We start from the raw sequence: 27,053 nt of genomic DNA, 5'->3' as shown, positions 1-27,053 counted from the left end.
GCCGCCGCCGTCGCCTGCACGGATCCGGAGCACCCCGGGCCATGCCACGCCGCTCCCGCCCGGCGCGGCCCCTTTAAGAGCGCCCGCTGCCGACCCCACTGTTCTCGCGAGACCGCCGCCGAGCACGCCCCGCCTCGCCGGGAAGGGCTGCGAACTACGCGTCCCATAACCCCCCGCGCGGCCCGTCGGCCAATAGCGAGGCGCCCCGCTCCCGCGCGGGAGGGGTGGGCGGGCTGGCGCCCCCCGCCCCGGTCCCCCGGAAGTGATGTCACAGGCCCCATGTGAGCCGATTGCAACACATGCAGCGCGGCGAGGGGGAGCGCGAGCAACCGGTGTCCGACGTCAGCGCCGCCGCCAGCCGCGCGCCGCCGGGGGGGAGCGGGCCTGAGGTGAGGGCGCGGCGGGGCCTGGGCCGGGCGGGGCGGCGGGGCCGGGCGGGGCCGAGCCGGGGCTAACCGCTGTGCGTGTGTGCCGCCGCGCCGCTGCAGGCCTCCGCAGCCGCAGGAGGAGGAGGAGGAGGAGGAGGAGGAGGAGGGAGAAGATGGCGGACGATCCCAGCGCTGCCGACCGCAACGTGGAGATCTGGAAGATCAAGAAGCTCATCAAGAGCCTGGAGGCGGCCCGCGGGTGAGCGGCGGGGTCCGGGGGGTGGTGGGAGGCGGGGCTCGGTCTTCAGCTCCGCTGTCGGGCGGCGTGGCTGTGGCCGAGAGTAACCGTGGGGCGAGAGGGAACGGCTGTACCGGGAGCGCGTGGGGCTGGGAGCGGGCGGCGTTCCGCAGGGAGCCGGGCCTCACCGGGCCTCAACGTGTCCTCCGGCCCCGGCGGCGCTGCCGGCAGGTGGCCGAGCGGAGGGAGGGAGGAGAGGCCCCGCAGCGAGGCTGCCCTGTGCTGCCGCCGACGCCGGGAGAGCTGGGCCCGGGCGCGGCGGAAGGGCCCCGCGGGGCGGGCGGGCAGGCAGCACCCTTTGTTGGACCTCTCCTCTCGTCCGCGCTTTGCCAGTCTTTTCGCTCCCCCTTCTTTTTCCTCGTGGAAGTCCTTTGCTCCTTTTCCCCCGAAGTAAGCTTCTCCGAAAGGCTAAGAGCACTAAGTGTGAGGGCTGTGCCCTCCCAGAAGTTGGCGTTGCACTTTAATGCCGTTCTTTCCTTAGAAGTAAAAAGTGCTGGCTGTTCCTGCGGTGTGCCCCGTGTCAGAGAGGGCATAGGCCTGTCTGTGTGGGGCAGTGGGCAGTGGCTCCATGTGTGGGTCAGGAGTTGCTTAGACTTCCGTTATTACAGGAACTGTAGGCATCAGAGCTGTAAAAAAGCGAGAAAGGTATGTGCTTCAGTAAAGTAAAAATGAAGGGCAATTCCTTAGCTACTCTTATGGCTGCAGTTCTATAGGCTGCTCTGAAATGGTGTTAAGCCAATGGGGGCACTGCTGCCATCCTGCTCAGGGCACCCCTCCCAGTGGTGCCTCCCTTTGAGCAGCTTCAGGCCAAAATGCCCAATTCTTGGTGCTGGTGGAGTGGGCTGGGGAACCATTCAGCTGGAAACTAACCCGGAGAAGAGGGAAAGGGGAGGAGAACCTGAGCCAGATCTCCATTAGTTTGTATTTTTAATCTGACTTATGATGTAGCCATGTAAGGGTTGGGGTGTGGGAGAAGAGAATGTGGAGCTGGTGCTGTCCTTGTCTCCTCCAGAGTCGCCTTTGGCTGCCTGAGCTGATCACTCAGCTGTGCCCTCATGCATTGCTGACAGCATGTGTTGTGCTGGCAGGGGCATCCCAGTGAGCAAGGGAGCCTGAGGACAGCTCTTGCCATGCAGGTGGAAGGGCTCAGGCAGCTACAGGCATCTGTTGCAGCTCGTGAAGACCCTTCTGGTCCCGGTATAGTGCTGAGGGAGGCTGGGCTGTGTCTGGGAAGGGCTATCTTTCTAATTCTAACTGCATGCAAAAGCATGTCTGCATTGAACAGCAGCTCTTGGTTTGCTCATCGTTGGGAATAGGTGGATGTTGAAGAGGCCAAGGTTAGAACTGAGAACTCCAGGAAAAGGTGAGGTAGGAGGAGCATTTTGGACTGAGTGACCCCCTGAGTCTGGGGAAGCTGCCCAGCTGTCCTCCCCCAACCATCTGTGTTCCCTCTTCGTGTTCAAGATGCTACAAGTGCAGTAAAATGCATGTAGGGGTTTGAGGTGAGCCCTCTGGTCTGGCATATCTGCTAGATGTGTTACTCTTGTTCCTTCACGTAATGTGTGCTAGCTGCTAAAGCACCTGGCAAAGGCTGCTGATGCTAGCAGTCCTTGCTGTAAGCAGGATTATGCCGGTTACATGTAAATGCATGTTCTGCTTGCTTTCACGGAGTCCCAGTTAAAATTATCCTCCTCTCTTTGGGTCCAGTACGGGGAAGAGATGCTGTAGCTCCTACCAGAAGCATTAGGCTCACTGGCACAAGAGGTGTGAGCCAGCGAAACAGGCTTTTCCTGCCTTTGGGAGAGTCACTTCCTCTTCCTGCCAAGTAGGAAGACCTGTTCTGGGGTGGGTTAGGGGGCAAAGCCTTTAAGTAGGATGATGTGGAAGCCTTGGTTCCTCCACCTTCCCTTACTCATGTACTCCTAATAGTGACCCAGCAGCTGTGTCCCAGTTTCTTGCACTGGTTGTTCCTGCAGTGGATCAAAGGGACGGGAAATAGAGGAAGCTGGAGCTGGGCATTCAGGTTGTGTTGTGGCAGCTGGGCACTTCTGCTGTTTTCCAGCCGTTTCTATAAAGCCTTGATAAAATTTGTGGAGTTCTACCAGAATGTTAAGGAAGCACAAGAACAAGGAAATGCTTTTATCATGCCTGGGATAATTGAAGTAAGTGGCAGTGTGTGGCCAGAAAATGAGGCGAGAAGATTAGAGCTTCAGCTTTACCAGGAGCTCATCAGCTGGAGGGCAGTGAGGGGAAAGCTGCTGCTTGAATGTTAAGGTAGCATCCTAGCAAGAGTGTCCTGTTATTTTTTTTCAAGCTTTGCTCTTCTCTGGAGAGCTGGTGTTACCAATGAACTCTGGTTAGCAAGAGCCTGACAAAAACACAAAAACCAACACCCCTCCAAACCTACCCCCAAACCCTCTCTCTTCTTGCAGGGAGTAGCAGGAGGTACATTTGGTATCTAGTTTTGTCTGTGCACGTTCCTCCAAAGCGGAGCCGCAAGCTGTCTGCCCCTGTACAAAGTTAATTAATTGGTCTTTCTGATATGGTGATAAGGGAAAGGGAGTAGCTGGTGTCTGCAGAATGTGTGTGAGAGAGGGCAGGTGGGGCCTGAGTTCTGTGCTTCAGGCCGTGTTCCAGCCAGGAGGAGATGAGAGTGAAAGGCCTTGTGAGAAGTTTAGCCCTTTTCTCTGGTAGCTTGAGCCGCTCAGATTCTCATCAAGCATCTCAGCTTCTCCCTTACAAAAGCATTCTGCTTTCTGAGCAGTCAGCAGTCCACAGTTGGTTTGTGTAACACACAGTCGCTGTGAAAGACTGTGCCCCCCCGGTAGCTGCAGCTGTCTCTGCACTTGGATGTTGCAGCAGCTTGAGCAGGAGTGGTATTAGCCACTGTGATTTTCCTTATCCCGTGTCTCAGGGCTTTTCTGTTATTGCTTCATGCAGTTTTCCAGTGTCAGTATTAAACTGACAATCGCTCTTTGTTCTTCCATGGTAAAGAATGGTTAGCAGGACTGAGTTCAATTTTTCTGCTCATGTAAGCTGTAAATGCTTGGCAGAATCAAGTATCAGCAACAACTAGCAGTCTCCTTGCAGGCTTAGGCCTGAGATGTCACACTTGAATAGTGTTTGAAAAACTTCTCCAAGTCTTAGTAACAAGGGCTCTATTCCTGCAAACAGTTCTCTGCTGGGCAGATGGGTTTTCTGACCTGGCATAAGAGCACAGTGGGTGCTGCTGCAAATTGTAAGGCTGTGTTATAATGGTAAAACCTTCAGGAACCTGCTCGCACGAGACACCTCTCCTGCACTGAGCTTAAAGACAGGACCCTTTGCTTGCCACCCTGCTCTGCTGAAACAGGAGGCAGAACAGAGCAGAAAGGTGTTGGCAGCTCTGCCTGCCAGCACAACTGTGGCTGACAAACAGTAGCTGGAGGTTGGGGATCAGAATGTGTCTCCAAACTGAGTGTTTTGGAAGGTGAACTAATAGGACATATGCAGGCTTTCTGGGCAAACTCAAAAACCAGGCCTGAACAAGTAATTTATTCCAGTTATGACTGAAAGGAGTGCATGAAAGCAGGAGGATGGAGAAACAGCAAGAGAAGAGGGCAATCGTGGTGTCTCTGGAGCCATGGGGAAGTGAAATGAGGCTGTTTCTCACTAGGGTTTGGATTTTGTCGAGTTGAAACTTCCATCTGCTTTATGGGAGAAACCAAATGGGAGGCAAATAAAAAGCAACCAGTAAAGAGAGGTGTGAAAATGTACAGGAATTCCTGCAAAATGAAATGTATACTCATTCTGCAAGCTGACCTGTAGCTTGCAGAGTGCATGTTGCAGAAAGCTGCGGTAGCAGCTGGGCTTTCCATCAGTCCATCTGGAGCCTTGCTGGTCCTGGTGGAAGGGCCCACCTATGGAATTGGCTTTGGACTGCTTCTGCTCCCTAGCCATGAGCAACAGTGATGGGAATCTGCTCGGGAAGGGTGGGTGGTGGGCTGTGCATCTTTGCAGCTTGTGCCGGTGTCACTCCCGTGACCAGGCAGGTTGGCAGGGCTGAGGCCTGTTGGGATAACCCAGTGACTGGAGAGCGAGACAAGCTGTGGTCTGTTCTGCTGTTAGCACAGTGGGTCTTGCCAGAGGTCACCTCAAAGCCCACAGAGTTGTGACAGGATTCTGGAGCTGTAAATGCTGCTGTGATGCAGTCAGAGAATAGCCAGGTTTGCATTGCTCCTGATTTCTTTGGAATAAGCTCTGTGGAAGCTTGGGGCTGCCAGAGTTGTATTGTTCCACTCTGGTGAGCTGTGTTTCTCTCCTGAGTTAAGCAGTGCAAATATTCAGTTCTGGTAGCGTTTGTAGCACTTGACTGTGAGGAGCACATTTTGCCAATAGCAGGTACTGGGCAGCTCTGTTGTGTGTGCTGGAACAGTTGTTGAATGTGCTAGAACAGTTGGTTCTAACTTCATTGTGAATTGCTCTCCTGCATGATACTGCAGGTGATGTAATGGTTCCTGCTGTACCAGAACCATTGTGCCCAACTGTGGCAGTACCATGCATGATGGCACCAGCGTGGCTGTCTAGTCCTTAAATGATGCCATGCACCGGGTGGAGGATTTATCTTGATCTTGCATTGCTAAGACTCGTTTCTGGCCACGCTGCCAGAGATGTGTGGGCTCAGAGGCTCCACTTCCCCTCCCATCTCAGTGGGGATCCATTTGTCATTGTGGTTGTGCCAGGGTTTGTGTTCTGGGAGACAGTTAAACTCTTGATACTGAATCTATTTCTGCAGAGCTAAAGCTTTCACCTTAGGACGTGGAGTATTGCAGAGACCTTGGCCTGGCTCAGCTGGGGACCTGCGAGGGGCAGCACTGTGCAGGGTACTCCTTGGCTTTCCAACTTGTGCTGCGTTGGCTGGGCTGCTGTGCTGATGTGTCAGGTTGGTGCCTGCTATCGAATAGCCCTGGAGATCTCTGCACAGCAAGCTGCTGTGGTGTGCAGGTGTTTCCAGCAGCTTTCACTTGGGCGGGGAATGTGAGAGGGCTATGTGAGGAAAGGACTGGGTAGGCGGTGTGGCACGCAGGGTTTATCTTTGCTGATAGCTGCTTGGGCTTTATGAGCTAGCGTTAAAGCGTGAAGTGTTTAGGGAAGAGGTTATGATTTAAGTTCACATCTGAGCTGAAGTGCTTCCTTGAAAAAGTGCTTCCTTGAAAAAGTGCTTTCTCGGTCTGGTTGTCTTCAGGCTCTTTTCCAAAGAAGGGCATGTTTCTGTTAGAGAGGAAAGTTAGAATATTAAGACTGCTTCTTGCTCTTGATAGTGCAAGGAGGAAGCGTTTGCAGAGGCTGGTGTGGAAATAGCTCATGGCAGGGGGATAACAGGGCTGTGTGGCAGGTTGTCATCTTGCTCATGGTGGCTGCCTGCTGAGGTCTGCCATGTGCTGGGGACAAGCTGTGTAAACACTCTGTGCGAGCAGGGCTGACGGGGCTCAGGAGGAAGGCAGGGTCCCTTCAGAGCTTGCATTTGGGGGTGTCTGGAGCAGAGTGTTAACGATGGGTGGTCTGTGCCAGACTGGAGGACAGCCCCCATGGCAGAAGGGCTGCTGACGCCCTGCCTGTGTGTCGTTGTAAAACACTTCCTGGGCTTTCTCACCTGCCTGCTCTACCTGTTCCTTTTGAATTATAGCAACAATTAAGTGCTGTTTTGAGAATACATTCTAGCAGGTGGCAGAAAATTACCTGCTCTGGGAGAATTGTTACGTGCCAGACAAACTGCAGTTGGTGTTTTATAGCCTTTGGTCGTTTGGTAGCCTGATACCCGCCTTTATAACCACGTGAATCATTGCTGAACAGCATGATTCATGCACAGATCATCATTCACAGAGAGCTAATGAATGAGACCCTGACTGCTGAAGAGAAATGACGTGGTAGGAGATGGGAATGAGCACCTCGAAAGAGGACAGTCTTTTTTGGCTTTGTGGCAATGGTTCTTTTTTCCCCTGTTGGCTCCATATTCCCATGCAGCTCTGAGGCATTAACATCTTAACGAGCAAATCTGGATTTGTGCTTCAGTCCCTCAGTGTACATCTTGTACCCAACTGGCCCATTAGCATAATGCAACAAGTCTTTAAAACTTGGAGCATTAATAATTGGAGAGTGAGGAGGGAGAGCAGGGGAGCTGTGGCAAAACCAAGCCTGCCAGTGAGTCACAAGTGTCTGAAGTGCAGAAATGTCTGTTCCACTTACCAGTAATTGGAAGTCCAGGCTTTCTGCATTAGGTCAGATGCAGCCAGTAAGGCCTATTCAAAACGTGGCTGTGCAATTATCTTTTTGTCATGTGTTGCCTTTGATCCAGGGATTTCAGTGTGGCATTGATTCACCTTCCCCATGGGGCGCTCAGTTTCCACTGGTGCTGATCCAACGTGCCCCAACAGTGTGGGGTGAAGGCTGGGTTCCCTCCTGGAGCCCCAGGACGATATGGGACCCATACTGCTGCCAGAGCAGAGGCCCCAGTGCAGGAGCCGCTTCCAGCTGAGGAAGGGAAGATCTTGGAGCAGGAGGTCACCAGCTCTGAGACAGGGTGCTGCTAATGCTGAGCTCTAACAGCGGTGTGCGCTGGGCCAGTGGGCAAGGACTCAGTTAGCTGCTGCCTTCAGACAAGCGATACCTGGCCAAGTCCTCTGCTGTGTGGGGAAGAAGACAGTGAGCCAGTTCTTCTGCCGCTGCCCTCCTGTCCCTGGGGAGCGGTGCGCACTGAGCTCAGGAGGCAGGTGCTGGCAGCAGTCCAGCGGCTGCTGGGGGACCGCACAACCTTACCAACCCTTGAGATGTGCTTGTAGCCTTGCCTCTGCTCTTGGGCAGCAGCAGCCATCTGCTGCCTCCCTGTGGGAAGTTCTCCTCTGCTCTGGAGCAGCGGTGTGCCGAGGAAGGCGGGCTCACTTTCTGTGTCCAGGGTGGGTGCCGGCACGGTGCTGAGCTCCATAGCCTGCACTCAGCTCGCGTGGCACCTGGGAGCTTTTCCTCACTTCCGCTTTGAGAGGGTCAGTGGGTTAGGGTAAGAGGACAGAATATTTCCTTGGGGCACTCTTACTAATGCCTGCCTTGAAGCTGTTTCTGGTTACACAGAACGCTTTGTATATCATCTTCCTGTAACATGGGACCTTCTGGCAGATGGGATAGATGATTCCTGTCTAGAGCTCTGGGTCAAGGTTACGGCATGAGAGCTTGGTGCTGTGTGGACTGAGGTAGCAATAACTGCACGGCCTTGTGCTGTGCTGCTAAGTGGTGTCTGTCTAGGGCAGAGGTGGCACTCCAAAGATGACTGGGGAATTAACCAGTTGGCTTCCTGGACTTGAGGGGCTTCCCTTTCTCCAGCTAAAGCTTATGCTGAAAAGTACTCTTGAGGAAAGAATGGCTTGGTCTCCCAGCTCCATGGTCCTTCTCCTGTGCCTGTTCTCCTCCTTCTGCTTTTTCTCTGCTTCTGAGATGATACCAGGTCAAGGGAGAACCTCTCCAGCATACGTTTGCTTGAGAATTTATTGCTTCTGGGTCTTCGTGTCCTTCTTTAATAGACCTGGGAACCTCTGAGGATCACTTTGGGCTAGTGTTGCCTTTTGGTAGGTTATCCAAAATGGTGGTGTATGCAGTGGTGAAATACAGTGCCTTTGAGGTGGGGGCTGTGATGTTCTTACTGAAGCGCTGCAATGAAAAGTGCTGCCCACAGCATGGCTTTCAGCTCTTCTTTACCTTAAGCTAAAGGGAGTAATGGTAATTCTCACTGTCCACTAAGTGGTGATGTGGGCTGTGTGTAGATATCTGTGCATCTGAGCTATGCTTTGAGACCATCTTCTGAACAGGGTGGGATTCCCTTTGTTTCTGGTAGAAACACCTCACAAAGCTGTTGCATCCCAAGCAGCAGTTAGATTGCAGTGTGTTGCCTGTGTTAGTACTGAAGCTTTGGACCGCTGTTCTGAAGCACAGGCAGTTCAGGCCTTGGGTGAGCTTCCAGATGACTGGCTCTGAAGCACTAAAGGGGTGCCTGGCTCTTTCTTCATAGGCTCACAGGATTTCTAGGAAAAGCTGCATCGCTGTTGTATCTGCGGTCATCTGTGTGGGTTTGGCATCTCAAGTGAACTTATGCCACTTCCTATTTGAAGGAGACTGTGTTGTTAAAAGACAAAGTCTTTAAAGGGCACATCTAAGACCTGTTTATGCACTTCCCAGCCATAATTCATGAGCTGTGAGAGCGTACTCATAGAACTTCCCTTAGGCAAGGTCAGTGCTGTTATATCCAGACTTACATGAATAGGGAGTGTCTAGTGGCCTGTGTTCTGTGAGTGAGTCCAAACCAGCAATTTCATACTTGCTTGTACCAAAGGACACTTGCTTTTTATAGCCTTTCATTCAACATCTCTGCTCAGATACAGGATCCAAAAAAGTCCTCAGCTGTTCTTTTACATTGCTGCTTGCCTGGGACTGTGCTCTGTCAACATGGCCCTTCACTGCAGAGTTGTAGGCCAGTGGAAGTAATGCTCTTGGACCTGTGCTGTGTGCCTGGATGCCGTAAGCTCTACCTGGGTTTATGTGGGTATTTCTGGCACTCATCTTGCAGCTGGCCATGGATGTGCTGCTGATGGAAGGGGTCCGTTTGTAGTTCTGGCTGTGCATGCAGCATGAGCTACCCAGTAATCTGTCGTCCTCTGGGCTGGAGACAGGAGACCTTGGGAAGGTAACAGCACTTGAAGCATCATGTGGCAGCAGTTACAGTAAGCCTCCTAGCTGTATCCTGTGGGTAAGGGCAGATTATCTGAAAGCCGCTTCGCACTCCTGCCGGGCTCTGGTGGTTGCGTGTAGGCCTTGTGCTGCACCCTTGATTTCCAAGAAAAGCAAGGCACTTGTAAGCTGCTGCGATGTGAAAATAGGCTCGTCTTGAGTCACAGAGAATGGCTGACCTCCCTTGCCTCCGTGTCTCCATGTTACACAGTGCGCTATTAGTGTAAACTGCTTCATTGTGGAAGAAGCACGGCTCAGCTGTTGTTGGTCAAGTCTCTGATGCCCCAGGATGGGCCAGGAGCTGCTATTTATACTGCACGGCTGTTACATGAGTGCTGTCCCATGTCCCAGGAGGCCAACTGCACCTCGGGAGGAGAGGAGGGGACAGCAGTTGGTGCTGCTGCGTTGGTGCTTCACATGACATGTGGCCTTCCAGTGGCCGTTTCCTTGAGGTAACGCTGTGGGAGATCTTTGGGAAGCCACTGGGCCTGTCTCTGCTGTCAGCTGGAGGTCTGGGGCCCTGCTCAGCTGTTTGTTGTGAGCAGGAAAACTGAACTCCTGCAGATGGAGATGGCTGCCCAGAGCAGGAGGCTCAGCTGTAACAGCACCTATCCATGGGGTGTCTTTGGCAGTTTGTTTCAAATGTAATGCACTGCGTGCTGTGTGCACTTGTGTTCTGTCAGGGTGGTTTCCTCATGCTAAACTGAGAAGTGCAGACACAGAGCGCCACTCCTGATGCCTGTTTTGGCTGAGGGCTCAGTATGGCTGTCCAGCTGGGTGAAGCACTGTCTCAAGTCCCCTCTTTGCTTCTGAAGAGCCCAGCGTGTCCTGCTCAGAGCTGTATCCCACAGCTGTCATAAGGCACAGTGAGACCTGTGGGACAGTGCCATTTTTAGGAAGCGCAGGAAGATCTTGCAGTAAAAACCTTCTGGAGGCCGAGGTGCCCATTTGCAGGAGCACCAGCAGAACCTGTCCCCTAAGCTCTGGACAAGGCCAGAATTGATTCACGCTGCACACACTGCCGCTCGCTGTGATGAAATGCTGGTGTTTGTGGCTCCCTCTCCCACACAGCTCTGGTGGGTTTTAGGAGTGAAGTTGGAGGTTCTCCGGGTGGTAGGAGTAAATTCAGAGCCCGGATCTGTGCTGGAGGTACCCAGTATCTCCAGGCCACACTAAATCTGAGCTAATTGCCAATTACTGGCAGGGCTGGCACGGTGTGTTTAGTAACCATAGCACCCAGCAGTGAAGTGTTTCCACTTTTCCAGAGGTTGGCACTTAATTGCCCCCACCCGCCCAGTTTCTTTGCAGGTGCCCGCATTGCTTCCAATTGTTTTCTCCTCTGTAGTTCTATGAGCAGTGGCACATTTTGTGCTGTCCTGCAGACGAAGATACCAGTTTCTTGCAAAGCAAACATCTCAGCATTTTGGATCTTGGTGCACATCCTTACGTTGCAGTGGCAGCTATTTGGCTGCTGTGCTGGCACTCTGAGCCCGGAATAGAGACAGCCACTGTCTGTAGCTGCTTAAAACTTCCTGGCGCTGTTCAGTCTGCAAGCATTAGCTTCCAGCTGATTGAGCAGAATTTGTCTTGGGTGCACTGGAACCGTGGGGGAGAACCTCCTGGCTGTGCTGAGGAGATTGTAATGGGCAATGCCCTGGGTCCCTCCTTGGGGGAGAGCTGTGGGGCTGATGTGGGGAGAACTCAGCTTGCTACGTGTTTGATCCCTAGCTGTAAGCGAGTGCTTCCCTTAATCCAGGTTGATTATTTAATTGTTCACTCTAACAGCTCAGTAATGAAGTTCTGCCTGGCGCTGTGCTTGCTGCAGGAATCGCAGTTGGCAGCAGCCTGCCAGGCACAAATGACCCGTGTGCTCCTGAGTAGCAAAGCCCATTGGTTTCAGAGAGTGCTGTTCACAGAGGCTTTACCAGCACGATTTCCATACAGTGTTCCTGGAGGTAAATGTGCTCAAACTCCTTCAGCAGCTGTGGAGGAGGATGAGGCATGGGAGGTACAGAAGTAACCTGTCGTCTTGCTGAGGCACTGGCTGCAAAGACCAATAGGAAACTCGGAGGCTGTATCGCTATGCAGAGATGCAGAGTACTTCCATCCCCCAAGCATTTTTGAACTGCTGTTTTCTTACAATTTCTTTGCTGCATTTTGTCTCTGAGGCACTTTTAATAGGTGGAGCTGCAGGTTTTCAGACCTGGCCATTCTGCAGGAAGGTCACGTGCTGGTACAAGCTAGCTTTGGAGGAGGAAAACCATTTCTGTGGCAGGTGAATGTGGTCTCTGTGCTGCAAGAGGCAGCTCTGCAGCCATCGTCACCACCTGTGTGCAGATCTACTTCAGCTGATGTCCAGTTTGGCAGGGACCTGCTCTCAATTAGGGATCAGACCTCAACCATGCCCTCATGTGAAGAAGAGGGAGATGAACAGGCAGCAGTGGGTGCTGTTACAGCAGGCTAGCTGGCTGCCGAGTGAGCTGGGTGGGCAGCAGCGGTGTGTGCCAGCTGGGGCTGCCCCTCAGGGTGTGGGGATGTGTGTGGCAGTGCTGGGAGCTGAGCACCTGCTGTCCTGCTGGGCACTGCAGCAGTCGCTGCCTGGAATCGCTTTGGCTGAGTAAATAGTGATGAAGGCATGTCAGACCTGAGAACTGCGCTTCAAGTTGGTGATGGAAGGTGCTTTTGGCTATAAATCTGTGCTGGAGTGTAGCGACGGGTTGCATCACATGGATTACTGTGCAAAGCATAAATGAGAGCGAACACATTGTCTAAAACTCCTCCTCAAGGTAGAAGGCACAAGGCCTTCCTCCTTGCTATTTCCACCAGGCTCCTGCACCTTGCTGTCTGCTTGTTCCCAGCGTGGTTCCTTCTACAGAGGAAAGGTTGCACTGCGGTCTGTTCCTCTCAGGAGAGCCAAGGCGCACGTTGGTCCTGTGTCTCATGCTGCCAGGAATGCCCCCAGGTCACACAGCCAGCTAGGAGTGCTCTGCTGAGCTCCTTCATCTCTGGGAAGCAGTGAATCTCTGCTTTCAGAGGAAGAAACGAACTGTGAGCTCGCTTCAGGAGCGTTACTTTGAGAAACGTTGGGAAGAGCCGCTTTCCTTCTGATAGGCCTCACTCAAAGGAGCCTGCTGGGGAGGGAAGCCATTACATGTCCCCAAAGCGTGAGCCATTCACCAGGGAGCGAGCTGCTGTAATTGAGTGGTACATGCAGTATTCTTGGCTGGCATGACCTGGAAGTCTGCGATAGCTGTCAGGCAGGCACAGAGCTCCTTCTGGGAATAATGCTTGTGAGTGGCTCTTTACAACTTTCTTGATTAGTGTGTATGAGGATCTTGGATATTAAACCCAATTAGTTGTCTTTAAGGTCAGAGACTTATTTGACCTACCAGCATCAGATTCAACTTGGCCTGAATTGAAGATCTTCAGGAGAGCTGTACGACTTCTGTAAAGAGGCTAATGAAGTGGGGCTTCCTGAAGAGCTTCCCTGCTGCCTCTGTAGCCCGAACACTTCAGGCAAAGACTGTTAGAGCATCGCAGCATCTTGTCCTAACGTTTAAAAAAATCCATAAGAGCAAAAGGTTGTTTTCTTTTTTTCTTTTTTTCTTTTTTTTTTTTCATGGCTGAAAAGCATTTAGTTGGTGATCTGGTTCAGATAGGAGTGCAGCTTTTGCTCTTGAGAAGGCTACATGACATGGTGAGGCATTTCATTTTGATGACATTAGTCTAAACGTGAAGGATGAAGCCTGGGTTAAATTTGAGATGGTGCAGAAGCAGCACTTCAGACATCTGGGATACTTCAGTGGCAAATGGGTAAAAAAAGATACGTACTGGAAGACAGACAGGAATGTCCCTCAGTTTCTTTTTGGCTTTGGGTGGAATTGAACCACAGTGTTGCTTTTGGAAATAAAACCTCTGCAGGTTCTGTCCCAGAGCTGCTGGAAAAACGAATATCAGTCTTTTTTTCATTTAGCTTAAGCCAGCTCTGTGATTTGTGGGGTCTTATCTCCTGACTGTGTGCCTGGGGCGGGTGCTTCTGAGCCAGCAGTGCTGTACTTAAGTACACTTTTATTTAAAGCAGAGGGCTTCCCTAGGAGGCACAGTGCTAGCAGGGAAGTAGCAAAGAACGGCTGCGACAAAATGACCTTCCAGTTCAGTTTTTTTGTGTTAATCTGAGGAGAACAATGTGTTAAAACAACTCTTGGACTGGTTAGTGCTCCAGCTGTCTGAGAACAAATGGAATGGGCTTAAAAATGTCCTTAAAGTATGTGGCTGCATTGTTTTAAATAACTGCAAGCAGTCCTCAGCTGCAGTTACGTTCTGTTCTCCCCAAGTAGTATGCCAGGTTAAACCTTCTGGAGGACTTTGACCATAAGTGGCTAACACAGATTCTTGGTTATGGAAGCAAATCTTTTGAATAGCCTGTTATATTTTCTTTTCTCTCATCGTTGTCCAGCAGAAGATGAACTACCCTGTTTGCAGTGCATTGAAGCATCCTTTGAGACTGGGGAAACCACGGGAGGAGGGAGGAGATGACTGCTGGCATGGAATGTGGTATGAATACACAATGGTACTTTGGTGGCTGCTCACAAGTCATCTTTTTCCTTTTTCAGCAATGGTACCAGCATGATATCGTTGATCATTCCCCCCAAAGACCAGATATCACGAGTGGCAAAAATGCTAGCGGATGAATTCGGCACTGCCTCCAACATTAAATCCCGAGTGAATCGCCTTTCAGTACTGGGAGCCATTACATCTGTACAGCAAAGACTCAAACTCTATAACAAAGGTAACTTCTAGCATCTGTGGCTGCTGGCAAACTTCCCCCACGTGGAAGCTCTCTTAAGTTCCTGTATGCATAAGCAGAATTCTGCTAATCAGTTCTATTAGCCTGTGCTGCTGTTTTGCTTTGGTATTCCAGATATTTTGGGTGATTGCTTTAGGGGTAGCCCTTGGAAGTGAGTAGTAGGAGGGTCCTTGTTTTTGATAAGTGGGCTCATGGTTTGGTCCCGAGCAGTGCTGACTCACATAAACGTGGTCAGCCCTAAGAGCTGTTCTACTGTAATTCATTTGCACTGAACTAGTGACTTCCCACTGGGCAGAAACAAGTGCTGGAAGAGGGGTCACCAGTCCTGTCCTTACACTGGCAAACGGCCTTCACTGAGGTGGTCAGTCTTGAAATTGCTGTCTGGGTGCTGTGAAAGCTTTATGGGGGCATTCATTCTTTCTTTGGGTTTTATGAGCTTGCAGGCTTCTGGGTTTAACATAAGGTACGTGTTCCTAAAGCTTTGCTCTGAGTCTTCTCTTCAGTGTTGGATAAGGTTGCCATCTGGTTACTGCTCTCAGTTGTTCAGTATAGGTGCACTAAATCAGCCTGTTTTCCATTGTGGAGATCTGGGAGGGAATACAGTGGGGGAAATGGTAGGTAAAAAAGCCTTGGGGCCTTCACATTCAATTCTGGCTTAAGTCTCAATGCCTGATAGTTTTTATTGGTTATGTCTTGTGCTCTTTCATAGCAGTCTAAAATTGTGTTATATGCTTTGTAGTACCTCCAAATGGTCTGGTTGTTTACTGTGGAACAATTGTGACAGAAGAAGGAAAAGAGAAGAAAGTCAACATCGACTTTGAACCTTTCAAACCAATCAATACGTCGTTGTATTTGTGTGACAACAAATTCCACACGGAGGTAAGAAGACTTTTATTGTCCACTTGTTTTGCAGTAGTCAAGACGTGCTTTGCCAGATTCATTGAAACAATTCTTGGTGTGCATGAGTCCATGGTTTGTAGAACAGCTGGCTTTAATTAAGATGTCCTGCTGCTGAAGGCACTGAATGTCTTGTGACTGGCTAATATGCAGAAATGTGTGATATTTGCTGAAAGGAGATGAAGAGCCGAGTCCACCTCCTGCTATAGCTTTTTTATAGATTTTTATGGCCCAGCAAGCAGCTGCTGAGTTTGTGTAACCTGCAGACATTAGCTCTTCACTGTAATTGGAAGCAGTCTTTTTTTTTTTTCTTAACCTTAGAGGCCCATAGATCTTATTCCAAGCCAGGCCTTAAAGTAATGCCAAGATAGCTTCAGTGCTGCCAGTCTTGATAATGGATGTGTTACCTGAGACCCCCAATGAAGAAACCTGCATGTGCATCAGGGGTGAGGAGGGATTCTTATCTTAGTGAAATGAATGGTTTGAGGCATATTTAAATTAATGTGGATTCTTGTAGCTTTAACTGCATGAGGTCAGTTTGTGTCTGTGTCTGTTTTGGCTCTAGCAGTGGCAGTCCGAAAGTCTTCAGTAGGTGACAGTACTTCGTGTTCATAATGTTCACCACAAATAATGTGTGATACACCTTTGACCTATGAGGTGTGGCAACAGGGTATAGCTCTTGCAAATTCAGCTTGAGCCCATGTGTCCATAGATGTCTGAAACCAAGGGGTAAACGAGAGTCAGGGGCAGAAAGCCAGGGGAGATATTTGTCCCTGCAGTTGTTGGCAGTGGGTAGATGGTGATAGGCTGCCTCTGCCCTATCAGGAGAGGGATTAATTTGGTCTTGGCTGCAGCTCCTGCTTCAGGGCACTGATTCAATACAGAAAAGTAGCTGCTGCCCAACGGGCTGTTCCCAGGAGGCAGCTGTTAATACTCTTGCTGGTGTGCAGCACTGCTCAGCAGGAGAGTGCCAATAACTTGAGAGGAATTTTTGGTAATTGATACTACTGATGACGTGATTACTAACAGCACCTTTCTGTGGTGGCTCTTTGCTCTCCTGTGTCTTATTTGAGTGTGTGCTTATTTTTACTTGGTATTGTCTGCACTGCAGAGTCAAATTTAGCTGTGAAAGCATACTGCACGCTGCCTCCAGCAGTGAGGTGAGATGATGTTAACATTGCAATTCAGATTTGTCTGTGATGGTTGGGTTTGGTCGTTGAGCCATGCTTTTAACCTACTGGTTCTTGATGTGTGGCTGGAACTCGAGACAGGGTATCTGCCAGGGCACACAGACAGATGACAGGGGGAAGTGAGGACATGTCAAGGAGTGGAAAAAAGGGCCTGATCTTCAGCGTTAGGCTGAAGTGGAAAAAGGACACTTCCCAGGCTGAAGGAACAGAACAAAGGCATGAATTCCTTTTTTGTCCTTGGTAGGTTGGGTAGTGCAATTGCTGACAGGACTAATGAAGAGGAAATTGGGGGAATTGCTGATCACTGGATACTTTAAGAGGAAATCAAGAACATCAGAATCGTAGTCATTTGCTGTCTGGCAAGGGTATCTGATAAGATTTTCTCTAGACATGTTATTGCCTGTGTGAAACTGAAGTAACTTCCCAAGAGGGATATGAATCCTAATGTGTTTCTGAAGGCTAGGATTTACATTGACTTATTTTGATATCTTGGCTGGAGCATTCATTCCAGTCACACGATTTGCTTGGCTCTGTCCCAGTTAAATAGATTGCAATGTAATATGCCACTTCCTCATCTCATTCATCCCTCTGCTGAGGAATTAATACAGAATATTTACTTTGGCCAGAAGATTCCATTAAACCTTAGTGTCTGTTTCTTTTAAGCCTGAAACCCGTAGACTTGGTTGTGTGGATTTTGGATGAAGATGACTGGTTTTTATTCCTGCTGCTCAGCCCAGTAATCAGGCTTGCAGGCTTGCAGACACTTAGGGATCCAGTGGAGTAAATCACCTTCACTCTTTCACTGTTAAATTGGTGACAAAACAATGTGGGCCTCTCCAAATTCTCCATCTGACTAATGTATTTCTGCCAGCATTAGATATAACATCAGGACTGTTATTCTGTTCTTACTGGACAAATAGAATTGCTTGTGTGCTGCGCCTACCAGTTTGGGCTGCCTTGAGAGGGAACAGCAGGTGGCAGATTCCACTGAAAAAAGGGTTGAGGTAACCACAGATGTGCCACACCAGCAGAATGAGGGCTGAGCAAGAAATCAGACAGTAGGAGCTTGGAAGCCTTCCTACAGTGCAATTGTCAGTCAGTGTGAATGACCTTACAGGATGAATTTGGTTCCCCTCCATAAAGAGAAGAAACTTGCTCCGTAACTGTTTTTTCAGCAAAAGGAAGTTATGACTCTATAGCTAGTTATTCACAAGGCAGTTACTGCTGCTATTAAATGAATTTTGCTTTGGAAGGCTGAATTTGTCATATCTTCTTTAGATAGCTCATTGTTCTGTCTTTGGGACTCCTGTAAATCAACAGGTGCAGCAGAACAGTACTTGTGATGGCTGGAAGTTGAGCTTTCGTGGTGCTTTGTAGTATAAAGCTGAGCTGACTAATAGCCCAATCAGCTCACTAAGCAGGCTTGGCTTTCCTGGCTGGAATGCCAGGAGAATTACTCTTCCACTTTCGCCAGCTGGAGAAGTGATGCAGCCTTGTGAAGGTACAATTCCTTTAACCCAAAGCTTTTCCAGTGCCACTCGTTAAGGCTTTACTGGTACTCTTGAATGTGACAACATATGATGAGCTGGTAACACTGTGAAAATAGTCATTGAGCTTAAACATTAGTTTCTTTCCATATCCTTCATCATTTGAGGTGTGACCTGGAATAGTCCCAGCTTCTGAATCTGCCACCCTTTGTCTGATTGACTTGTAAAAATCTTAAGAATTGTGTATTGAACTGAAGTGTACTGAGGTATGTTGTGCCTGGCAGTCATTTCTGAACCAGGATCCAGGGCAAACCAGTTCCTCATGGTGAAAACACTTCTCTGTTCCAGGCTCTTACAGCGCTGCTTTCTGATGATAGCAAGTTTGGCTTTATTGTAATAGATGGTAGTGGTGCACTCTTTGGAACTCTTCAAGGAAACACAAGAGAAGTCCTGCACAAATTCACTGTGGATCTTCCAAAGAAGCATGGTAATGTGCTTGTTTATCTCTAAACTGCTCACAGCTGAATACCAGTGTGTTGAGAGGGGATGTGAAGGTAGAAGCAGGGAACTTAGCCTGGATGTGTACAGCTGAACTCAGTTCTTTGCTCCCTTGAAATTTGACAGCAAAGCCTCTAGTCTGAGCCTTCTGTCAAAATTAATGAATCACAGTAATGTGCAGCTGATCTCCTTGAAGGGGTACTTGTTATTTCTTGATGCATCTGGCCATTTACTTGATTTGGGGTCTCAAGCAACAATGAAAAGCACAGACCTGTTCCTTGCAGGAAGCACAGAGGCGTAGTGGAGCAAGCACAACTCTAGTTCCATTATGGTATGCTGTATTGCACTAAGCCACTGATGAATGTAGTGAATTGTCTGTTAGCTCCTGTTGGCTTATTGTCCTACCCTACAGCTACAGGGAAGGACATGTTTCTGTAGCAGAGAACACTGGGTAATCATGCGTCAGCAAGGACGGTGTGTGAGGCAGTGGAAGTAGCTTTACTGAAGGTGCAGGATACAGAGTGTGCAGATGTGCAACATCTCCATAGAGTTGCAATCTGTACTTATAAATAAACCTGCTGTGAGATGCATGGAGAAAAATCTTTCTGTGAATAAATAACTCCATTTGCTGTGTCTGCCCTTGGCTTCACTTACTCAAGGCCCAGTGGGGACCATGTACTAACAACCTTCCTGAAATGGAAAGTCTTCCAAAGTGCTACCTCACATCTGCTCTCTCGTAAAGGTAGAGGAGGTCAGTCTGCCCTGCGTTTCGCTCGTTTGAGAATGGAGAAGCGGCACAACTACGTGAGGAAGGTAGCAGAGACGGCCGTGCAGCTGTTCATTTCTGGTGACAAGGTGAACGTGGCTGGTCTGGTTCTAGCTGGATCGGCCGACTTCAAAACTGAATTGAGCCAATCTGACATGTTTGATCAGGTGAGTGGCCTTCTCTGAGTAATGCTCCGGGTTGTAAGCGGTTGGTAGGACGTGGTGCTGTTACAGTAGCTCTGGCGTAAGGTGTGCGCCCAGAAACAGTAACCTTGATGTCATCAGTGATTGCCCTCTTTTCACTCTGAAAGCTTTCTGAGGTCCCTCTGATGTCTGCTTACAAGTGAACAAAATAAATTTGTGATGTGACTCTTGCCAGCTATTTATTCTTGAGGTGTTACGAAGTGGTACAGCTGTCTCATGCTTTTTGTCTCCTCTTTTTTTCTTGCTTAGCGGTTGCAATCCAAAGTGCTCAAATTAGTTGACATTTCATATGGAGGAGAAAATGGATTCAATCAAGCAATCGAATTGTCAACTGAGGTCCTCTCCAATGTGAAGTTCATTCAAGAGAAAAAACTAATAGGTATGTGACTACATATTTAGTGTTTTCCTGAGCCAAATGTACTTCACTGAATGCTCTGATCTTGTTTTAGGCCTGGTTGAATGCGTGTGTTTCCTGAATTGAGAAGAGCACAGCTTGCAGTGATGCTTTCTGTTCTCCAGACACCTTCTTAAATACTGCAGAATGTAATGGCTCTTCAAGAAGAGTTTGCTTTGTTGCTGTTTTCCCCACCAGGGCTCCTCTGACCTTCTGTCTGTCATTTCATCAGCAGTTGCCTTGGTTTCAGGCATTCTGGTGACATTGGGATGGGAGGGAAGGAAATGTTTCCTCAGATCGTTTGCATCTTCAGTGCAAGAATTAAGATTTGTTTTTGAGATGGCAGTAGAAATGATGCCTTGTCTAACCGTCAGCAGACAGATGCTGCTGATTTGAGAGTGTAAGGGAGCAGTAGTAACAGTAGCTACCTCACACTGAAGAGAATGATGCTAAGTAGCCATTCTGATGATGGTGGATCAGTCCAATTGATTGTTCCTCAGCTAAGCTAAGCCTTCAGGTGGATCAAGATTCCTGACAGGGAAGGGTTTGATAGAGCCAATTTACTGGTGATGAATCTTCTGAGTTGCGTGCTCTGATCAGTTGTCACACACTTTGCTTTCCTACAACAGTGCTGCAGTTCTCAGTTTCTTCTTGCATTGTTACAAGTCCACGTGGTGTGTCTTTGTTCATGACAATCTATTTCTTTGTATCTTGGCTGCAGGACGATACTTTGATGAAATCAGTCAGGACACGGGGAAGTACTGCTTTGGCGTTGAAGATACACTAAAAGCTTTGGAGATGGGAGCAGTAGAAATACTGATAGTTTATGAAAATCTGGATATAATGAGATACGTTCTGCACTGCCAAGGCACAGAGGGTAGGTGGTGCTTCTGATGAACCTTCCAGTTGCACAGGAGTTTAACACCTAAGCCATCTTACTTAGGTAGACCACACCGGTGAAGATCCTCAAGTAGGTCTTAAGAAATGGGTTAAGGGAAAGTTGTGGAGGCCCACCTCTAACTTGCAGCTTCCCTGCTGCTCCATAGGACAAGTCTGAAATTAGCAAACTTCCACTATGGAGAAAAGAATTGCAGTGCTAGGTTGACAATTTGTCATAACACTGCCACTGTCTGTCCTTCACTAGTGTAAGTATAAGTGCACTGATGCCAGTGCATCATAGAAGGGAGTCTGACTGGAGCTCTGTGGCCATTTGAGAAAAAAAACAACAATCATACAGAAATCCTATGCGTGTGGCGTGATCCTGGCCTTTATTTGTGGTGTGCTGCTTTTTTGTGGTCATTGGGTGGGTTTTTTTTCCCCTGTGGTACACTTTCTTGACACTACACACTGATGTGCCTTGTTTAGCTTCCCACAGAGCATCTGCTAGGAAGAAAGGCAGCGTCAGCTCTCTGTGTTGTGATGACTCTTCCAGTCTCCCACTGACTTTAACCTGCTTCTGATAGTCTCATCTAACCTAATATTTTTTTTCTTCCTTCTCAGAGGAGAAGATCCTGTATTTGACACCAGAGCAAGAGAAGGATAAGTCCCACTTCACAGACAAAGAGGTATTTTAGCTTTGCAGGTAGTAGCTTTATTCTGGTGAAGTCAGACTGAATATCTGACTTGGTTTGTTGCAAGCATGATGACCTTTCATGCACTCAGAGGAGACCTGAGCAGGGTAGCCTGTGGCTCCTCAAGTTCAGCTTCAATGTAACTGCTGGATTCTGCTTTGTTTGTCCAGTCTTTCATCCTGCTGGTTCTGAGGCTGTATAAATTAGATTAGGTGACAGACAAGAGAGTGTCTTTGACCACCATCAACCCATGCACCGAAGGAGTTTGGTAGCTGCCGTGTGTTGTGTGGTCTGAGGTCCTAGATATTACTTCCTGCTCTTTGCTCACTGCTTCAATATAAATTTAAAAAAAAAGAAAAGATTATAAACTGATACAATGAGTTTAAGTGTAAGGGAGTATTTGCTGCTTGATAAATTTGTAATATGTATCTGTCATTGATGTCAATTCATTTCATGCCTTTACAGGCTGGAAAAACTCAAGAAGGTGGGTCTGTATTGTTTGATAGTAGTGCAAGCTGGGCAAAAGTCTGTCCCTTATAAAAATGGTGGTCATCTGTGTCTTGCATTAGGACTGTCAGCACAGCCATTGCAGCAGCTTTTTCTCCCTGTGGGGGTAATTGCCAATTTCTTCTGTGCGCAGAAGGTTACGTTATTATCTGAAGTGATGTAGTGTTTCTATGCCAATAATCACTTGACCTTCTACTTGCAACACTCTGCTTTTTGCCTGTGTATTTGCATAGGCCAGTATTTCCCAGAGTAAACAGTGCCTGGTCAGACGAATGCCAATAAACTGTTTGCTGGGTACAAAGTAAGTCTAAAGAAACAGTGAAAATTAAGTGCAGCATGAGGTGACAGTTGAGTGGAAGAATAAACACTTCCTCACTGACTTCCGTGGTATGGAAGCCCAAAACAAGAGCTGTCAATATTTAATCTCTTAGCACCAGGAGTCATGTGCTTGTGCCAGCAGCGTCTACCACTGAGACCAGGGCAAATGTCATGCTGCTCTGACCTGTAGAGCACGAAGGCTAATGTGTCTTCTGAAGACGCTGATGTTGAAGGCAAAGACAATTTGCAACGTGAGTATTATTGGCAGTTAACATGCAGTGACTGTAATGTTCTTTATTTTTTGCTCCCCAAATGTCTATGCAGACTGGCCAAGAACACGAACTGATAGAAAGTATGCCCCTCCTGGAGTGGTTTGCAAACAACTACAAGAAGTTTGGAGCAACATTGGAAATTGTTACAGACAAATCACAGGAAGGATCCCAATTTGTCAAAGGATTTGGAGGAATCGGAGGTAAACTGCAGAAGAAAAATGTTGCTGTGTTTTGGTTTTTTTGTGATGGGTGATCTGATAATTTGGTGCCAACACAAACAGAGAACTAAACAGATGAGTCCTCCTCTTACTAATCATTACACTGGTTTAAGAAACCTATGTTAAGCAGGGATCTCCAGCATGAATTCCACGTCCAATGGGATGCATGTTAGGCAGCTGTCACTTTCAGGCTGTTCCTCAGATTGTTTTGTCCTTCAGAGTGCACGGGGGTGGGTTCTCCTTTTTTCCAGCTGCTGAATTTCAGAAGGGCTGTGAACTGCTTCCATCTCTATGCAGCATACAGTTGCTTTGTGGAATGCTATGCCCTACTATGTAGAAATGGTGTGTGACAAACACAAGTCTCATTTTTGAAGCAGGTGGATATGTTACTGGTCTCTCAAAACTTATCTGTATTTTGCCCTCCTTTCTTAAGCTTCTTTGCAAGAGAAAGTGTTATTAGACCAACTCTGTGGAGAAACAAAAGTTCTGCAGTCATTCAGTCCATCTCTTAAACTCACCAACAAGCTTAGCTTGTAATCTGGTGGAGGTGCAAGTAGAAAACAGTCCTCAGTCTGACAAAAGTCAGAAATAGAGGAGAACAAACACACCTGCCACACACCTTGTTCTCCCCAGACTGTCCGTTGCTTATTTGTTGATATGCCAAATGCTTTGTCTAGCTAAAGTAGACATGAGCAAGGAAGGATTTCTAGGGATTGAAGAGCAGCACTTGGAGGAAATAAACACTTTGAGGAGTTTGGCTGTGTATGAAACAGCAGGCTTCTAACCTTTTGAGGGCTTATTGTTGTAGGAGTCTTCTAGTCTTGTCAGATCCAGGCTTTTAGCATGGTTGGATACTGCTTGCTACCAGGCTTCAGTTCTTGCAGTACAAATAAATTTCACCTAGGGTAAATGTTTCCAGAGATAAAAGCATCCCAGAAACCTGGCTTGATGTGGAGGTTAAGAAGAGACCAGGAAGACAGCTGCTGAGTTCAGCTTACACTCCATTGTAAAGTTGCTTCAACATCAGCTGCTGTCTGAACGTAACTGCTGGGCCTTGGTCAAAGCAGTCGTGTTAGGGCAGATGACCCATTTCTGGTGGTCCTCCTAGCAGCGGGCCAGCATTGCCGTAAGGAGGCTGGTCTGTGCTGGGCAGGTAGGTATTTCTTTGGCAGTGTGTTGTGTTGAGCTGTGACACGTGGGTTCTCACCATAGCAGTGCCTGCTGCCAGCCAGCAGCCCAAACACATCTTGCAGTGCGAGCACAAAGTTAGCTTCTGCAAATTCAGGTGAGAAACTCTTGATGTGCAGGGAGGGAATCAACCTGCCAGCGCCGTCCCTTTGAATTTGGAAGAAGCTAAAGTGTGTTGTTTTTACCAGGTATCTTGCGGTACCGAGTGGACTTCCAGGGAATGGAATACCAAGGAGGAGACGATGAATTTTTTGACCTTGATGACTACTAGGTAGTCGACCTGGGTCCGGCAAAACGTGCCTCGCCCCTCCAGCATCCAACCCAAGGAGCAAACTCATGGTGGAAAACACAACAGATCCCTGCCTTAGAATTGGAACATTTCCAGAACTTGATCCACAAACATTGGATATAAAAAAGCAAAACCCTACACTTTGATTTGTCATAGTGTCAGTACAGCAGTAAGCTACTAAGTTCCTATATGCCACTTTGGACTAATTTAAAAAGAATCCCAATTTTTACTTTTACTCAATGGTGAAATTGGTTGCTCTTGTATTTTATGAAAATGATTTTTTTAACCTTCATGATGCATTAACTGCTGTAAACCTCTTCCTTCAAAAATTAATAGAAGTAAGATCCTACTGGTTTGTTTCTTTTTACTTTGATTGGAGAAATCAATTGCTGCATTTTGCAGCAACGTGACCCATTTACATGGCATTCTCAGCTTAGACTGCAGAAGAAGAAATGTAATGAAATTGGAGCCATTCGTTCTCTTCGAAAGAATGAGAAAGCACTTACCTGTGCTAGCTTTATGAGGTGTGGCTTGCAAATTCAGATGGTTTGGGGAGGCTTACCAGCCAAACGTGCTTTTGCCTATCTGCAGAAGCACTGCTCTTACAGACTAGGAAATGCACTTCACTGATTGCAATGAAAATGCTGCTGAGGTCTTTGGGCTTAATTGGATTTGAGCAGTGCAGCCTTCAGATTTATTTTTTTTTCAGTGTTGACAAAAATAAACATGATTTAAGTGAAGTAAGGTACACTTTGTTTTGTTCCTCAGTCTTTTTTTTTGTTTGTTTTTTGCTTTAGGACTGCGTAAGGTTTCCTTGATTATGTGAATTTGATTGAACCCACAGTTCTTAAATGGAAGCGGGTGATTTCCAGAAATAATCAGTAATCTGAGTCCTTGGCTGAAGCCTTGGTGCTGGTGATTTGGGCCGCTTGGTGCTGATGAGCTTCAGCACAGCCCACCGAGGCGTCCACCTCCCAGCACTAAGGAGCTCTGCTGTGGCTCTCAAGTGTCCTGTAGATCTGATGCTGAGCTCTAACGCGCCCTTAATGGGTTAAAACTTCTGGTTGCATCAAGATTCAAAAGCTTTTTTGTCATGCCTGCTATGTAGGATGCGTTTCGATCTGTTAGGAATGGCAAAGGGTTTTTCAGGTGGTCCTGCAGGCAGAAGATGAAGTTAGTGGTGCAAGATGATCACGTCTTGCTTCTTTTGGGGGTTATTGGGTTCTCTGATGGGCACTCTGACACCTTTGTGCCTGGGAGTTCTGTTCTTCACTGGGATCGCTCTGAATGCATCAGTCAAAAGCAGCTTCTGTTGCTGTAGTTGCATACCTGCCTATTTTTTTTCTTCCAATAATCCTGTTTCACTTGAATGGAGGAGGAGCTCATCTTAAACTTCTGCCACACTGTTCGTTGAGGTCCAAAATTACTGTCATTGTGAGCAATATAACTTGTAACCCTGGATTATAACCCGGCAGATGGCTTTGCTGTTGTTTTCACATCAAAGCTGGAATCTCTCTCGGAAGGTGTCTGGGTCTGCCACAGGTGTGCACAAACCCAGCTTTGAGCACAGCTGCGGCCTTCACAGCGGTATGTTCTGGATTTTGCCATTGTAAATGGGTCTAATGTGACATGACAAGACCAGAAAAATTGGGTGTAAATTTACATTTTTGAATATACTGCTTGTTGTTTCACATGATACGTTTAGGGTATGCAGCTCCTTTTTGTAGTTTTTATTTTTACTATTTAAGTTTGGAAATGATGCCAAATTTTTGTATTTCTTTAATCAATGTGTTCTCTTCAGTGATATATATTGCATTATATATTGATGTGTATATCAATATATACTGATATGTATTACACTTACACATACAAACACGTTAAACGGGGGTGAAAAATCCTAGCCTTCGCATACTATATAGCCTCTGCAGAGAGATCCCAAGCAGTGATATCTTGGTGTTGTGATGTACAGAAATGGAGAAGAGTATTAAACCATATTTAAGAATATAGTATGGACTCCTGATTTATTTCCTTTAGTCCAGGAAACGCCTGCTTTACTCTGTTCTGTGCCTGCAAGGCTGCAGATCTGTATGCGTGAGCTTTAAGGTGGCTGCTGCAGAGCTGAGCTTGGGAACATCTTGTTTCCTCGTTATGCTGAGCTGCTCTCTTAAGCTGTGGTGGAAATCTGACTTCAGAGGGGGATAAAAAAAAACACCACACCAATAAAAAGTTCAGGTGATGTTGTGCTGGATTACCTAAGGTGGTCTCATAGAACTGTGGAGCTGAAAAAATACTTTGCAGGTGCAGGATCTGGTGCTTAGTGCTCCCATCACAGATCACCTGAGTGCTGAGAAGCCCTTGCTACCCAGCCCTTCAGTGCAGGACTAACCCAGATCAGAGCTGTACTTGCTGTACTCTGGCCCACCTGCTGTGGTTTTCCCTGTATCCAAAATAGATGCGTGGATGGCTTTGCCAGAGGGCAATATGGAAATGTGCCATCAATAGCAGGAGTTGTAACAGATGCTTTAAATCACCCTCCACTGCTCTCACCTGGCAGTGATTGTCTGAAGCTGAGCACCCACCTTGCGCTGCAGTGCCAGGACAGCAGGATGGGTGCTGCAGTTGCTGGGCTGCTCTTCCTTTCTATGTAGGCTAATACTGCAATAAGATTTGCAGCTTCTCTGGGGCAGTTTGATATGGAGCTCAGCTTCTGAGCTCCCTGCCTTGCTCCTTGGTCTGTGCTGTATAGGCCGGTGGTTCTTTGGTCCCTGGTTGCTGGAGGCTGTGGAGCTGTGGTATTTCTGCTGATAAGGTAAAAACGATGCACAAAATGCTTTGCTGTGTGCATCCCATGCTGTCTGCAGCCCTGGTACAAAAAGCTGACTGCGTTCAACTCGTGGTGCAGATCAAAGCGTTGAGCTGAGATCAGCATGGAGTGAGGCATCCCATCAGTCAGGGCACGACATGGGAGAAGCAGGAAACATGCACCCAGCCTCAGCGCTTGCTGTAACCGGGCTGTGGAGGTATGTTGTTT

At 48.1% G+C, this 27,053-nt stretch overlaps 1 protein-coding gene across 1 annotated transcript; it reads left to right on the top strand.

The window, feature by feature from the left end:
* The first annotated feature begins 488 nt into the window (after positions 1 to 488).
* Positions 489 to 26,028, top strand: ETF1 (eukaryotic translation termination factor 1). Its single transcript, XM_052684926.1, has 10 exons — positions 489 to 627; positions 14,031 to 14,206; positions 14,964 to 15,103; positions 18,147 to 18,285; positions 19,039 to 19,229; positions 19,515 to 19,644; positions 20,381 to 20,536; positions 21,160 to 21,224; positions 22,380 to 22,527; positions 23,922 to 26,028. The coding sequence occupies exons 1-10, from the start codon at positions 542 to 544 to the stop codon at positions 24,002 to 24,004; spliced, it is 1,314 nt and encodes a 437-aa protein (XP_052540886.1). The 5' UTR covers positions 489 to 541; the 3' UTR covers positions 24,005 to 26,028.
* The last annotated feature ends 1,025 nt before the right edge of the window (positions 26,029 to 27,053 follow it).

The sequence above is a fragment of the Tympanuchus pallidicinctus genome, unplaced genomic scaffold, assembly GCF_026119805.1.
Source record: "Tympanuchus pallidicinctus isolate F22 unplaced genomic scaffold, pur_lepc_1.0 scaffold21, whole genome shotgun sequence".
Taxonomy (NCBI): domain Eukaryota; kingdom Metazoa; phylum Chordata; class Aves; order Galliformes; family Phasianidae; genus Tympanuchus; species Tympanuchus pallidicinctus.
This window is presented reverse-complemented; position numbering and strand designations above follow the sequence as displayed.

Coding starts and splice junctions, on each gene's coding strand:
- ETF1 (XM_052684926.1), top strand. CDS start 542: ATGGCGGACGATCCCAGCGCTGCCGACCGCAACGTGGAGATCTGGAAG. Junction 14,207..14,963: donor ACTCAAACTCTATAACAAAG/GTAACTTCTAGC, acceptor TATGCTTTGTAG/TACCTCCAAATGGTCTGGTT. Junction 19,645..20,380: donor TCAAGAGAAAAAACTAATAG/GTATGTGACTAC, acceptor TCTTGGCTGCAG/GACGATACTTTGATGAAATC.